Raw genomic sequence first — 15,726 nt, 5'->3', positions numbered from 1 at the left:
TCCTCTCAAGTCTGTTATCCACTTTTTTTCCCCAGACTCAGACGTTAGCTTCACATGCTACATCGAATGTCTGTACTGCCACGCCCCCTGACCTTCATGATCCCCATCCCCTGTAGCTGATGATCAGGTTTCTGCACACATCACCAGGAATTTTGCTCCACTCTTCTTTGCAAATCACTTCTAAATTGTTAGGATTTAAACCCAAGCTACCAGAAATGGCGAGCAATATCAGAGGTCTCCTGCCCTACAGTTTAGATCCAGATTCCAGCTCAGACGTGAAAACAAAGGCGTTCATGGATCTGTTTGTCTGCAACTGGAGGATCAGAATGGAGCGGATTACTGTTGGTATGGAGGAAACTGCAGTAAGGTGTGGAAAGGTACTGCATTCAATTAAAGACATTTTTTTTCATTCTATTTATAAGAATTCACTGATTCTTGAGAGTTGGGACAAAAGACCTTCAGAAAAACTGAATCTGTTCCATTTACTGTTCAAAAAAATGTTTTAATTTAGATCTAACACAGTAAGTCGATCCATTTTAAATGAATGATTTTTATCCAGAAAAAAGATGTTTTTATGTGGAACATAAATTCTAGATTCAGTGAACTACTAAACCTAAGAACTACAAACCAATTGAGCTCATCTGTTCATGAAAACTAGAAGATGAGTTACAATTAGTAGTAAAAAAAGCCACAAAGTGTCCGTGTCATAGAAATGATCCGTTTAGTTTATCTGCTCGTCACCACATCACCAGTCTGTACTTCCTACTGACTTCATCCACACACATTACAGAGGAAAACATTGGATGAACAGTAGTTCTATTGACCGGAACTGTTTATTTTTGTTTGTGGTGATGCAGAAAATGAGTTCCAGCCGGAGTTTGACTTGATGTGAAGCTGCAGAGGCAGTCAGGGACCGTCAATAAAGTACAGGAAATGACCCCAGACAAACAATAGCAGTTTTTCAGTAACTCAACATAAATACTCTCAAAATCATCACAAGAACTCATTACAGTTTGTTAAAACAAAATCCACAGAAATCACTAATATTATTCATCTTTCTCTTGGAGTGAACCAGGATGTTCCAGTAATAAAGGTTGTAGACGTGTCTTTATCTCCTCGCTTAAGGACTGCAAATGTTGTAGTCCTGAAAACATGTTAACCCTTGTGCTACTTTGTGCTATCTTAGATGACCCCACCCTTGCATTGACGTGTTCTCCCTACCATGACAAAGGTGGATAAAGGTGGAAAGATTTCATGTAATCCATGGACACCAGTGAAGATCACAAATCATTGAAGAAAAAAGGTTCAGAGCACTGTCTAGTGGGTCTAGATGACCCAACTACCAATGGTAAAGTGCCTAGGATAGCACAAGGGTTACAGCAAATTCTGGAAAAGAAATTAAAGCAAAAATAAGAAAAAACGTATTTTGACCACACCCACAACGTCCAGCAGTTTGCCCACAAACGTCTTTGTGCTCAGGATTGACTCGTACACAAAATAAATAAGTAAACAGTTCATACTTCTATAGTTTTCATGAGCAAATGAGGTTAGAGCCCACCGTGTTTGAATGTCTTTGGTTTGTAGTTCTTAAAAGATATTACAACAAAAATCACGGGAAAAGATTTGAACCAAGATCCTCCATGTTTGCTAGTCTTCAAATACACGAAAAAATTAGAACGAAGATCACCTGTATTTTTTTTTTTATCGAATGCAATACGCTTCCATAGTAACGCCATCATTACCTGTTTTTACTTGGAGCAATGTGGAACCATATCTGTCTCATAATTCAATCTAAAAAGTCAATACCCGAAATGATTTTTCACAATAAAGCTGCGTTCGTTGACACAAAGATAAAATGAAAAATCAATCCACTTTTTTCAATTTTGAATTATGAGATATATGCTTCCATAGAGCAAAACATGCATTTTGCACATTTCTGTGCAAAAAGGGTCTTTCAGTAGCCACAAGTGACACCTGTCCTTGAAAAGCCACTCGTTAAAGTGCCATCTCCCTGCATTTTGGAGTATTTCACAATAACAAGCTCAAAGCACCATGCGCTGAACTGACGACAACGTAAACTCTCATCCCCGATAGCGTGGGGTTGAACTTGTGCCACAATTTAAATTAGTATCTCTGTTAAACTATTTTATTTTTTTAAAATGTTTTTTCCATCCAAAATATAAAAATTTCATGACTTTTCCAAAACTTTACCGAAGATTTTGTTTTTTCACAAACTTTTCTAGGATCTAAGAATTGCACTTTTTAATTTCCCCAAACCTTTCCAGGTTTTGCATGACTGTACGAACCCTGTCCATTAATGTCTTTGTTTTCCTCGCCTGCACTGGAATCTGGATTACACTGTTTCAGCTTGATAGCTCCGATATTGTCCGCCATTTTTATTCCACCAGTAATGTTAGCTTGGGGTTCTAAGGTAGCAGGAGAAAGTGTAAACAAAGGGATGATGGGAAATAAAGGAAGAGTCAATATGCGCAAACACACAGCTTTCCAATGAACTCCTGCCGCTCTGCAGAAACTATGTCCCAGTATAAACAGTTTTAAAAATAAATTGGCTAAAAACTGTATAATCATAATTATATGATGCAAAGATGATCAAAGAGGGAATTTTTTCACACCCAGGGATTCAAAATAACCTTCAGCGTTTTAGTCCTTCATTACATAATGTTATCCTGAGGCAAAACAACAAACCAAAATTTGGCTATGTATGGGGGGGTGGGGAATTTTTTATCGATGCCAAAAATAGACAGAAACAAACAAACGCAAGGTTGAATTTTTTTAACTCATAAGACAAAAGTCATACCATTAAGAGGTTAAAAACGTACTTTTGCCCTTGCCTTACCCTCTTCATAAATAAAATCCTGACGTAGAAGGGCCTTTCATAAAAGTCATCTTCCTCCTCCTCCTCCTCAATTTGATTCCAGGCCAAAGGCTGACACCTAGTGGTCAAACTGTAGAAGTGCTAAAGTGGTCAGAACTTTTGAGTAAGCCCTGGCTCACAGAAAGTGCAGCTCTTGAGGTCAGTTTGTCCGTCACTGGGGAGCAAACGGTTTAGGATTTAATTCCGGCAGCCACAGCAAAAGCCTTCTGCATAATTCACACTCACTCTGTTTTTATAATACATTTAAATTGTTTGTCTTGTAACCCTTGTGCTATCCTAGGCACTTTAACATCGGGAGTTGGGTCATCTAGAACAGTGTTTTTCAACCTTTTTTGAGCCACGGCACACTTTAACCTTGACAAAAATCCCGCGGCACACCAGCATCCCAAAAAAAAAGAAAAAAAGCAGAAACTTTATACAGAATAGTCTGTTTTGATCTACAGCCCCCCCCCCCCCCCCCCCGCAATCTCACGTGCATTTTTGTGATAATTGTGGCAGAAAAAGCGGGAAGTTGCAGCGGTTTTTTCCAAAAGATGACATAAAAGTTATGTTAGAAAATTTACAAACTGTGTGTTCCTTGCTGTTTCAAGACATTTAACAAGGACGGCTCATTGTACGCTGAGGCGCTGTCATTCTAACCCAATGCATCATGGGAGATGTAGTGTGAAAACTGCCGCAAAAGGGCAGACAGACTAGCGTCTCTGAACTTCATTGTTTTGTTCACTTTTTCCACGGTCTGACAGCAGATTCTGTGGAAAGCTACACCGCTAAAGACGAGCTTTGGCTGGTATTTTTGTTAGAACTGAGAGTCTTTTTGAGCTAAATTGGAACAAGGAAGTTAAGACTTTAACCACTTCTGATTGGTCAGACTGATGACATGTGATTAAGCTTTCAAGAATGATTGGTGGAGACAGTTAAAGGGGCGGGACTTTTCCGCCCCTTTAACTGGGTACCGTCAATCTTATCAAAATGTCTTTAATAGAATCAAATAAACACAAAGAAAAAAGTATTTTCATGATCTTTCATATTCCTAACTACTCAGTGTTTTATCAGGTCCTGTTTGGATGAACAAAGAGCTGAAATCTTGGAGATGGAAAATGTTTTTAGATCAGTTAATGAGGGCAATTTTCCACGGCACACCTGACCATCTCCCACATTGGTTCTTCCACACTGGTTGAAAAACACTGATCTAGACCCACTAGACAGTGCTCTGAAGCTTTTTTCTTCAATGATTTGTGATCTTCACTGGTGTCCATGGATTACATGAAATCTTTCCACCTTTATCCACCTTTGTCATAGTAGGGAGAACACGTCAATGTAAGGGTGGGGTCATCTAAGATAGCACAAGGGTTAAAAGAGAACAGTTAATAAGTGATCATGATCATCGTGTGAGAATCAGCGTTTTTGTTAATCTGTGTTAAAAAAAAAGTTTTTAAGTTGATATACACGCAGCAATGACAGAAGTTTTTTTTTTTTTTTTACAGTAAGAATTCTGAAATTTAGAGGGAAATCTTCTTAAAAACACGTTGAGGCAGAAAGTCTTTACAAAGTGACCTCGAAGCTTATGGAAGCGATTATGTAGCATAAATAAAAAGCAAAGTCAAAACCAGAAATGCTTTTTCATTTTCAAAATGATGTCAATATTTTGACTCAAAAAAATAATGAAAAAGCAATCCACCAAAATGCTTTTTCATTTCCTTCCTCAACACAGCTTATTCTGTCACTTAATTAAAATTAAAATGAAAATGGTATTTGACATTTCATTTTCAAAAAGGTCCCTGGTAAATGTGTAGCATAATTCATTTAGAAATGTCTAATTTGACAACTAATATGGATTAACAGAAATGCTTTTTAATTTTCAAAATGTAGCTGCATTTTTTGACTCAAAATTAAAAAGAAAAAGCAATATTTTAAAATGCTTTTTCTTTTTAAACTTAAAACCGCTTATTCTGTGTCATAATTCAAACGAAAATGCAAAGAGGGGATTGCATTTGCATTTTAACATCCACCCCGCGCACCTTGTCACAATATTCAATTCGAAAAAGCATTAGCAGAGGGGAGGCGGGGCGATGACGTCACTGCTCTCTCTGTGTGTCCGGCTGCTGACTGACGCACACACACGCACCAGGAGCAGACTGTGTTAGTGGCGGAGAAGAGGGTTTTGTGACGGTTGTGAAATTCTGATGAGTTTCCACAGCTTCTCAGGACTAAGTAGCTGCATGTCCGCCTTCTGCGGTCCTCCTCCTGACGCACCGCGGACAAAGCTTTTGTTCTTCGGACCGCCAGCTGCCTTCGCACAGCGGAGCGCGAAGCTCCGATGATCGCTAAAGGGCTGAAATGCTGCTGCGATCTGAGAAACCATCATATGAATTTGTGTTTCCAGTGGTGTCCAGAACAAAATAAAGACTGATTCCCACATATTTACACATTTATCTGCAGCTTTGCGGTGAATTTACTGTTTGATGACACCTGGAGCTCCATCAACAGACAGCAGATTTCTCGATGCTAAACGTTGCTGGTTGGACCAAAAACACTCACTCAGCGCGAAGCTGCAGGAGACTATCTTCATAATGTGCTTTTATTACAGTTATGCTAATATTTTACGGCCTGCTCTGCTCGATAATATGTTTTTAAATCCGTGCGGTCACACGACGCTAAAGTTGGCTTACGATTCACAGCTTCTGATTCACGAGGGAGCTAAAGGAACATTCTGCTGCATTTTTCACATTAAGATTACGTAAAACCGGGTCCTGTTCAAAAACCGCTGGACCTGGCCAGCTCAAACCTGGATTCCTGGATCTTAATAAATCAAACAGCAAATTCACCGCGAAGCTGCAGATAAATGTGTAAATATCTGTGAATTACATCAGTCTTTATTTTGTTCTGGACACCACTGGAAACACAAATTCATATGATGGTTTCTCAGATCGCAGCAGCATTTCCGCCTTCAGCGATCGTCGGGAGCTTCGCGCTCCGCTATGCGAAGGCAGCTGGCGGTCCGAAGAAAAAAGCTTGTCCGCGGTGCGTCAGGAGGAGGACCGCAGAAGGACATGCTGTTATGAAGTCCTGAGAAGCTGTGGAAACTCATCAGAAGTTCACAACCGTCACAAAACCCTCTTCTCCGCCGCTAACACAGTCTGCTCCTGGTGCGTGTGTGTGCGTCAGTCAGCAGCCGGACACACAGAGAGAGCAGTGACGTCATCGCCCCGCCTCCCCTCTGCTAATGCTTTTCCTAAATGAATATTGTGACAAGGTGCGCGGGGTGGATGTTAAAATGCAAATGCAATCCCCTCTTTGCATTTTCGTTTTAATTATGACACAGAATAAGCGGTTTTAAGTATAAAATGAAAAAGCATTTTGAAATATTGCTTTTTCTTTTTAATTTTGAGTCAAAAAATGCAGCTACATTTTGAAAATTAAAAAGCATTTCTATTAATCCATTTTAATTGTCAAATTAGACATTTCTAAATGAATTATGCTACACATTTACCAGGGACCTTTTTGAAAATGAAATGTCAAATACCATTTTATTTATCATTTTAATTAAGTGACAGAAAAAGCTGGGTTGAGGAAGGAAATGAAAAAGCATTTCTATTAATCCATTTTGAATGTCAAATTAGACATTTCTAAATGAATTATGCCACACATTTACCAGAGAACGTCTTGAAAATGAAATGTCAAATACCATTTTCATTTTAATTTTAATTAAGTGACATAATAAGCTGTGTTGAGGAAGGAAATGAAAAAGCATTTTGGTGGATTGCTTTTTCATTATATTTTTGAGTCAAAAAATGCTTTTTCATTTTGAAAATGAAAAAGCATTTCTGGTTTTGACTTTGCTTTTTATTTATGCTACATAATCGCTTCCATAGAAGCTGTGTCCCCATCACCAGATCCACAGTAGGAGCTGATGGGTTCCACTGAGCATGCGCCCCGGCTACTGCAGGTGGCGCTGTGGAGCAACTAGAGGATTTTCTCTGAAAACAGGAGAAACTCGAGTCTGAAATGATCCGGCTGATTCAGGTTTGTCACAAACACAGGAAATCACGTCAACTGCATCAGTGTTATATTTAAACAGCAGACTTTTCTTTTTTTTCATGAATTCATTTTCTCACTTTTGCTGTGTTCTTGTGCTTTAAAGCTGGTTGAACATTGAGCTGAAACATCTGGACTGTTCCAGGTGAGACAGTTTGTAATCATTGTCTAGTAAAAACAATATTAGAGATGAAGATCTTAAAAAATGTAATTCAAACGACAGAACAAGACAGTTATGTAATTCCTCTCTGTTTAAAGTTAATGTCCTATTAGCTGTCAGTGTGTGAAATTTCTCCACTACATTCGACCCCTCCCCTGGGGGAGCAGTGAGCTGCAGACACAGTTGCGCCCAGGAACCATTTGGGGCTTTAACCCCTCACTCCGACCCCTTAATACCGAGTTTGACACAGGGAGGCATTTTTAGAGTCTTTGGGACGACTCGGTCTGGATTTGAACTGACGACCTTCCAATCTCAGGGCAGACACTCTTTCACTACTGAGCCGGTCAGAACAAAGTTCCTGGTTGATCAATGATCCTCGGCCTCATCCACACTCAAACATGCCTGTGAGCTTCCCTGGTGTCCACACGGGGGCGCTGAAGATTCCTCCTGCGCTGCAGCTGCTCATTTCCAGCCTTTGCTCTGTCACCCCCCCCCCCCTCCCTCCCTCAGGCATGGAGCGCCACACCCAGCCAGCCAATCGGCGCCCAGTTCCTCCTCCTCCATCACATCATCTCAGTCCCCATGGCAACAGCCCCACCTCCCTTTCTGTTTCCGCACCGAAAGGTGCCGCATCATCATCCTCCTCCTCCTCCCATCCAGCCATCCCACTCAGAGCTGGAAGCTAGATAGCGTTAGCATGCTCTGTGTTTGCAGTCCCCTCCCCTGGTTCCTGAGCCCCCCAGCATCCAACCTAGAAGAGGACAGGAGCGCTTTGGAGCGAGGAGACTGAAGGAGGGATGTGGTGAGTTCTCTGAATCTGCTGCGCCTCCTGTTTGCAAACAGCATGGAGAGTGTTCCTTTCCTAATGGCTCCTTCTGTGGGCCATCAGAGGTTGTGTGGAGGATGAGGAGCGATGGTGCAGGCGAGGAGGAGGAGGGCGGCCGCAGAAGGAGGTGACTCCTCTGGGTGCTGGGAGCTTTTGTTCAGGCCTGCTCTGCAGGAGCTGCAGCTCACAGGCCAACTCCTCCGCTGCTCTGGATCCTGATGGCGATGAAGAGCGAGTCTGAGCCGCTCTCCTCACAAACATCATCACTGTTTGATCTCAGCTCCGAGGTGACGGGCAGCTGTTCCCCTGTGCTGCTGTTCGGCGTTGGAAACATCTGGAAGTGCTCTGATGTCACAGGAAATGCTCGCTAAACACTGCAGGAAGTGGGCCTGGAGACAAAAGCAGCAGCAGGATTTGAGCGATTTGGCGGTCAGGTTGATACTTGTGGTTGAAGGATGAAGATGATAGTGAGGAAGAGGATGGTGATATGAGGATGGTCATGTAGATTAGGCTGATGATGATGAAGTTGACAGAAAAAAAAGATCAATAATTAACAATAAGACTGACAACAATCAACACATGATGAAGATGAGGTGATGAAGATGAGAAAAACTACAGGGAAGGGCAACAATGATGATGACAAATATGACGGTGATGCTGATGAAGATGTCCATACTTAAGATGATGGTGGCCACGGTAAAAACCGCAACGTCAACAGTGATGCCCACAACGATGGAGTTGATGAAGATGATGGAAAGGATGAAGACAGTGAACACGCTGAAGATTAAGACATGCATAATTAAAATAATGGAGAAGATGATGGTGACATGGACAGAGCTGCTGATGAGGATGACAGCAACAATGATTTGGGTGATGATGAAGCTGGAGACAATGGTAACAAAGGAGATGCTATGATGAAGAAGAGGATGACAACAGTATCAAAGATTCTCCAGATCTTCAAGGACTCCTCCTGGCAGATTAGTTTAGTCCTTCACATCCATTCATGTTCCTGGGTTGCCTCCTCCACCTTTTTATATGATAACAAACATCAAACCTTCCCTCAGGACGGTCAAACAGAAGGAGACTCCTCTCTAAACAAAGATTTTCTTCTGAAAGACGACTCACTCTGACTGAGACATCCAGAGTAAAATTCTTTTTGAATTTACTCAAAGTATCAGAAAATGATGTAAAGATTTTTAATCTCATAAAAAAGCTAAAGTTTTGTATGTGGGGGGACCTGAAGAGTCTGAGCACATGATGATTTAGCAGATCTAAATTCAAACGGTTCATGAATGTAAGAAAGAAAGTTGAGTCCTCAATGCAGTTATTTCACATCACTAATAATGAAAACCGCAGATGGAGAAGAGAGGAAAAATGGAGGCAGTTTTAAAGATGTCAAAATAAGTTTTTCTATTTTTCTCTCCCAATAAATGAATAAATAATATTTGATTACACATTTTAAATTTGAAGTGGTGCAAAGCTGGTAAATTTAGCTCCAGGCTTTTTCTCTCACAGCTCTACTCTGATTTTTGAAAGACTTCCTTCATTTTTCCTCCATAATCACTTTTCAAACAGTTGGCACTTTCAAGAAGTAAAGAAACGTCAACAATACAATGCTACCAAATCCAAGTCCCTAACCTTTGTGCTATCTTGTGGGGTCCAGATGACCCCACTCCTAACGTTAACGTGAGGCACTTTAACGCTGGGAGTTGGGTCATCTAGACCCACTAGACAGTGCTCTGAACCTTTTTTCTTCAATGATTTGTGATCTTCACTGGTGTCCATGGATTACATGAAATCTTTCCACCTTTATCCACCTTTGTCATGGTAGGGAGAACACGTCAATGTAAGGGTGGGGGGGTCATCTAAGATAGCACAAGGGCTAATTGGTTTAACTTCTAACATGGTCAATGGACACACACTGCCCGAATTTCTTCCCTACTCACTATATAGTGCGTTCTCCTTTTTGTAGTGCTGTCCGAATCTACAATTACAAAATCGAGTCCCCTGGAAATTTCCCAGAAGTCTTTGGGAAAAACCAGTGTGCATTTAATTCTCACTGAATTGACAATGTATTGGAAATGTATCTTTTGATAAACCATCAACATTTTCATCATCAGAACACAGTGGATTCATAAATAGTCGTAAAATGCTCACATCGATCAGATTTTCTTTTCATGATGTCGGTGACGTCATGGTGTCCAAATTACTTTTGAAACGCGGGGCATCAGAGAGTCCTGCACATGTCGTCTTTTGGTGGTTAGGGTGGGAATTCTGACACGGCCATTTTGTACGTAGAGTGGTTGCTTGAGTGCGCGTTGGGATTGTAGCTTCATAGCTGACTTACTGCTAGTGTCTCTGTATAAAAGTCTTTGAGTTTTGAGCAAAAAACTTGTGCCTGTGTGTCCCCATGCAAGTTTCTACGACTGTTTTCTGGCTCAACATCCAAACCGGGCACTCACTGAACACATGTGGACAGTTCAACCAACTTTGACCAATCAGAGAGTTGGATCTGCTGGTGACGTGTAACCCTCGCGTGCCAACCGTTGTAAACATGATCATGGTCCAGTTTCATGGCCACGCAGCACAAGCCCGGTGTGAAGGTGTGGTGATCATGTTTTTGAATGGTGCATTCTGGGATCTTGGTTTGAAGCAGCCTCTCTTCTTCTCTCTCAGACGTCAGACCGTCTTTAATCATTTAGGGCTGAACTCCGTTTTTCTAGCAGGACACTGAGGCGCACAGACATGGAGGTTAACTGAGGACTTGCTTGGAATGGAATCTTTTTTCTTTTGCTTTCTGGAGTCGGTTGCTGACTGTCCGTTTGCCTTTGGCCGCCTGCGTTGTTTTCTTTAATCAGCATTGACAATGGATGCTGAAGAAGTTTTTTTCAGCACTGAAAGCTGCAGACAGTTAAAGGAACATTAACTTCATTCTGGGATGGAGCTTCTCTGTCAGAAAGGATTGTAACACCAGCAGGTGAAGTCTGTTAAACACAGAGAAAAGTGACCAGAAAGTATGGAGCCCACCTGACATGGGTAAAAAAATAAAGTAATCATTCCCACAAATTAGGATTCAGTTCACACGGAATAATGAAACCGTTCCCATGGAATATGAATTCGTATGAACTTAGAAGTACTTTTTCCCTGCATTAAGCAGAAGTGGTTACTTGTCGATCGGTTGGTCTCTCTTTTCTTTTTTTTTTTTTTTTTTTTTTTAACTTGTCCTGTCCAACAGCTAGGCAAACAGATGAGAGCTGAGGGCCTCTTGTGTTGGACATATTTTATTCTAACAAGAGGGGTTATTCATCTTCAGACAAACCAAAGGTATGTCTGAATAAACCCCTTTTGTAATTGAGGCCAAACTTTATTAATTTCAATCATGTTTGAAAATCTTTGGTGTTGGACCGGACGGAAAAGGAAAGAGGGGAACAAGAGAGAGGGACGTTAGAGAGAGGGGGGGGTAGGAGGGTGATAATAGGAGGGGAAGGGGGGTAAGACCATGAAGCAGCATAGAGCAGGCAGGTTTACTGGTTGTTTATCGTTACGGTACGGTTCACATGTAGTACAAAAAGGGCGGGGCCTGTTCACACACACTCAAATATTATCAACACACCTGCTAGCCGCAGAAATGTCCACATGTCAACATGCACACAAAACAGATAGTGTTCACGAACGCATACTTATGCCTTTAAACCAACTAGTGTGAAATCTTTCATTCATTCAATCATGCAAACTATTAGTGCAAAGGTGAGCTAACACCTGTGCTCAGGTGAGTGTTTATGTTCTTCTAAAATGGATGGTGGAATGTGAAAAGAAGGAGGAGGAGCGCCCAGCCACCCCCACACCCATACCCCCGCCGCAGCAGCAGCGGCAGCCGGAATTCCCCCAGCGCCACACGGGAACAGGCAGGGAACAACCGCCCCCCGGGCGACCAAGACCGCCACCCAGGCCAGGGCCAGCAGGACCGCCGCGAGGCCCCCAGAGCCAGAGAGCAGGGAGGCGCAGAGGGAAAGAGAGCGCCGCCCCAGCCCAGCCAGGAAAGCAGCCCCCCGCCGCGCCGGAAGAGCCCAACGCAGGGCCCCACCGGAGAGGGACGCCCACAGCCCCAGACGAGCACCCCACCACCACCCAGGAGTTCCGGGCATCCCCCCGCCCCGACCCCAGGTACGAGCCAGGACCCCCCAAGGGAGACCCGCTCCGCACTCCAGGCAGCCACCCACCCGGCCCACGGTTGGTCCAGGTAGGAGCAAGGCAGGGGCCCGCCGCCCCCGCCCAGGAGGGGGGAACCCCGGGGAAAAAAGGGCGGCCCATAAGGGATGTTATAAATATGGCCCGACCAGGCTCGGCCATGTTGGAAGTTTGGCGGGGCCCAGCGCCCAGGGGCAAGGACCAGGACCCACCCCCCAGGGACACGAACACCCCCGGCTCAGGTGTAATATGAACCCCCCCACCGTGCGGAGAGAGCACCGCCGGGCCCAGGGAGCCGGCACCCAAGGGACACGGCCGCCATCGCCAAGGGGCCCGCACCCCCCACCAGGGACGGGGTAGGGGACAGATGGACCCAGGTCCCACCTTCCTTGTAAAATGTGTGTGCGTGTATGGGTGTTTGAGAGGGTGTTTGTGTGCATGTGTGTGTGTTTATGTTTGAATGTATATATTGAAGGGGGAGGGGTGTGTGTACTAAGGGGGGTGCAGTTAAAATTGGCGAGTAGGGCACTAAGGGGACATCTCCTGATTACTCACAGTGATGTCCCCTCACCCTCCACACCAAGGGGCCCTAAATGTCTAAGGTGCGGTTAAAATTGGCGGGTAGGGTGCCAGGAGGACATCTGCTGCTTGCTGGCAGTGATGTCCAAGCACCCCCCCTACCAAGGACCCTACGTGTCTAAGGTGCAAATAAAACCGAAAGAGGGGGGGCCCACTCCATACGGCAACCATAGGAGGGGGGCCACTCCCAAGTAGCCCCCCCCCAAGGCGCATCGCAGGCTAAACCCCCCACCCCCTCACCCTAATATGAGGTTATATAAGGAAGGGGGTAAATTGGGGACAGCTGGTAGACTGTCCCCCGGTGGTCAAACAGCCGTCCCCCAGCCCACCCCCAGCAAAGGGGCCAAGGCCACCCAGCCCAGGGGCCCACCCCCGGAGGCGCCGACACCCCAGGCCCGGCACCACCCACCCCACACAGAGAGAGAGGAGCCAGAAAGCGTCGCCCCCCCCCGGAGCAAGCCCAGGCCCCCACCCCCAGACGCCGGCCCTAGAAGAGCTCTGGTCAGGCCTCGACGGGACCGAGGAGGCCAACCGGCCGAGGCAACCACTGATTGCCTCAGCGGAGACCCCGACCCGCTAGCCCCCCCGACCCGTACTAATAATGGGCCCCCCCTCCCCCCCAGAACGCCCCCCCACAGGACAGGGCCGACAAGCCCCCCACCCCACCCCACCCCAGACCCCGCAGCCGAAGCGGGTGACACCCAGAGCGACCGGGGGCCCCGAGAGGGTTGTCCCGTCCCGTCCCAGAGCCAGGGAAGGGCCGATCCCAGCCCCAGGTGCAGATGGGCAGCCCATCCGGCGCCGCTGGGCCCCCCCCACCCGAGCAGGGCCCCCCGCCAACCCCCCCCAGCACAGGCAAAGGGACCACCCCCCCAAGCCAAGCCAGACCACCACCCCACCCCCCCACCACGCACCCCCACACCCAAGCCCAGAGGACCACGCAGCGCCCCAGCCCGCCCCACCCAGGCACCGGACCCGACCCCCCGACCAACGGAGCCCCCCACCGCCCCCGCCAGGCACCGGAAGCCCCGACCCCCACCCCAAACCACGGCAGAAGGGCAAGGAGCAGCGACGACCAAGCCCTCCACCCCCTAAGTCATGGAGTCAACCACAGGAGACCAGAGAGACTGAATTCTTTCAAAGTTACTTGAGCTTTGGGCTGACATTTTTTCCAAGCTGATATGATCAAACAGCAGATTTCTGTGTTGACTTATGTTTATATTTTTCTTGTTTTTCCAATTTATTAAAATAGTTTTTTTGGCAATACAAAGAGTTATGAAAATGATAGATGCTAATCCTTCTTCTATATCGATGGCACTCATGTCACCAAGCACACAAAGTGACGGTGAGGCAGTGATTGAAACCTTAAGCCAGACTGATAAATCGGCACATACCTGCTGCCAGAGAGCCCTGACAGGAGTGCAGAACCACAGTGCGTGCATGTAGCTGTCGGGTAGATTATTATCACAGTGCTCGCAAATGTCTGAGTTACTGAGACCCATCTTGAACATCCTCTGTCCAGTGTAGTAAATTCTGTGAAGAGTTTTGAGATGGATTAGCTGCAGATTTGGACTTTTTGTCAGTTTAAAGGTGTTTAGACAAAGTTCTGACCAGAAGCTTTCATCTGTGCTGATGCTCAAATCTGCATCCCATTTTTTTGTTGGAAGGGCAATATTGTTATCTAAATTACATAAAAGTTTGTATATTTTGGAGAGAGTTCTATTCATTGAAAAATTAATCAGAGTGGTAACTACATCTGGTAGCTTTAAATCGTCGTCTTTAATTTTATACTTTTTAGTAATACTTGATTTAAGTTGCTGATATTCCAAGAAGTTATTTATTCCATGTTTGTCTTGAAGTTCCTGGGGGGTTATGAATCTTCTATCAATAATTACGTGCTCTAGTTGTTTTATGCCCCCTGCTTGCCAAGCTGGGAAGTGAATCATTTTTTTGTTAATAAGGATGTCCGGGTTGTTCCAGATGGGTGTCATTTTGCACGGTTGAATTGATGATTTTGATATTTTGAGAAATTCCCACCAGGCTGTTAAGGTGGCATTTATATTAATGCTTTTGAAACAATCCTGTTTTTTAACTGTATGGCTAATAAATGGTAGCTGTGACAGGTTGATCTTTCCACATAACACCTGTTCCAAGTCTAACCATGAGTTGGTTTCTGGATTATTTTTTAACCATTTTAAGATATATTGTAATCTATTTGCAAGAAAGTATTTGTGGAAATTAGGTAGTTCTAATCCTCCACAGCTTTTTGCAGATTTTAAAGTTTTTAGACTAATTCTTGCAGGTTTGTTGTTCCATAGAAAGCTTGATATGGATGAGTCTAATGTTTTGAACCATTTTAATGGCGGTTGTGTGGGAATCATTGAGAAGAGATAATTAACTTTGGGTAAGATTTTCATTTTAACCGTGGCTACCTTGCCCATAAGGGACAGAGGCAGGTTGGTCCAGCGTGTTAGATCGTCCTGTATGCTTTTCAGTAATGGGGTGTGGTTTAGCTGCACCAGTTCTGATAGTTTGGGGGAAAAGTAGATACCCAGATATTTGATATTTCCTGTTTTGACTGGAATTGTGAGTCTTTGTTCCATATTCCTGTTAAGTGGTAATAAAACAGACTTATTCCAATTAATGGAATAGTCTGATATGGAGGAGAATTCATTTATGATCATTGCTGTTTCATTTACAGAATGTAAATTCCTTAAAAACAGTAATATGTCATCCGCATAAAGACTAATTTTATGATGGCTGTGTTTGGTTTTTATTCCTATAATGCTCTCATTCTGTCTTATTGCTGCAGCTAAAGGCTCAATGAATATAGCAAAAAGAGAAGGAGAGAGTGGGCAGCCCTGTCTGGTTCCTCTTCCAAGAAAAAACCTGTTTGAAGTCTGTTTATTAGTTCTAACTGATGCATTGGGGTTGTGATATAATATTTTGATCCAATTGATGAATGCTTCTCCAAAACCAAACTTATGGAGGGCAGCAATAAGGAACTTCCAATTAACTCTGTCAAAGGCTTTTTCAGCATCC

General features: G+C 44.2%; 1 protein-coding gene across 6 annotated transcripts in view; it reads left to right on the top strand.

The window, feature by feature from the left end:
* The first annotated feature begins 7,752 nt into the window (after positions 1-7,752).
* Positions 7,753-15,726, top strand: part of akap6 (A kinase (PRKA) anchor protein 6) — a 234,406-nt gene continuing 226,432 nt past the window's right edge. For 2 of the 6 annotated variants that reach the window (XM_078940958.1, XM_078940957.1), the window contains exon 1: positions 7,754-7,893. Coding sequence is in view for 1 of the 6 variants with exons in the window: in XM_078940955.1 (XP_078797081.1) it covers positions 8,005-8,044 (40 nt within the window). In the remaining 5 variants the exon portion in view is untranslated. Of the gene's footprint in view, positions 7,894-7,980; positions 8,045-8,940; positions 9,062-15,726 lie in introns of those variants that run through there. The other 4 variants (XM_078940955.1, XM_078940959.1, XM_020713576.3 and 1 more) reach the window with 4 other exon arrangements.

This window comes from Oryzias latipes, chromosome 22 (assembly GCF_053564925.1).
Source record: "Oryzias latipes strain Hd-rR chromosome 22, Olatipes_Hd-rR_3.1".
Lineage (NCBI taxonomy): Eukaryota > Metazoa > Chordata > Actinopteri > Beloniformes > Adrianichthyidae > Oryzias > Oryzias latipes.
The sequence above is the reverse complement of the archived record's forward strand: the minus strand, read 5'-3'. Positions and strand labels throughout refer to the sequence as shown.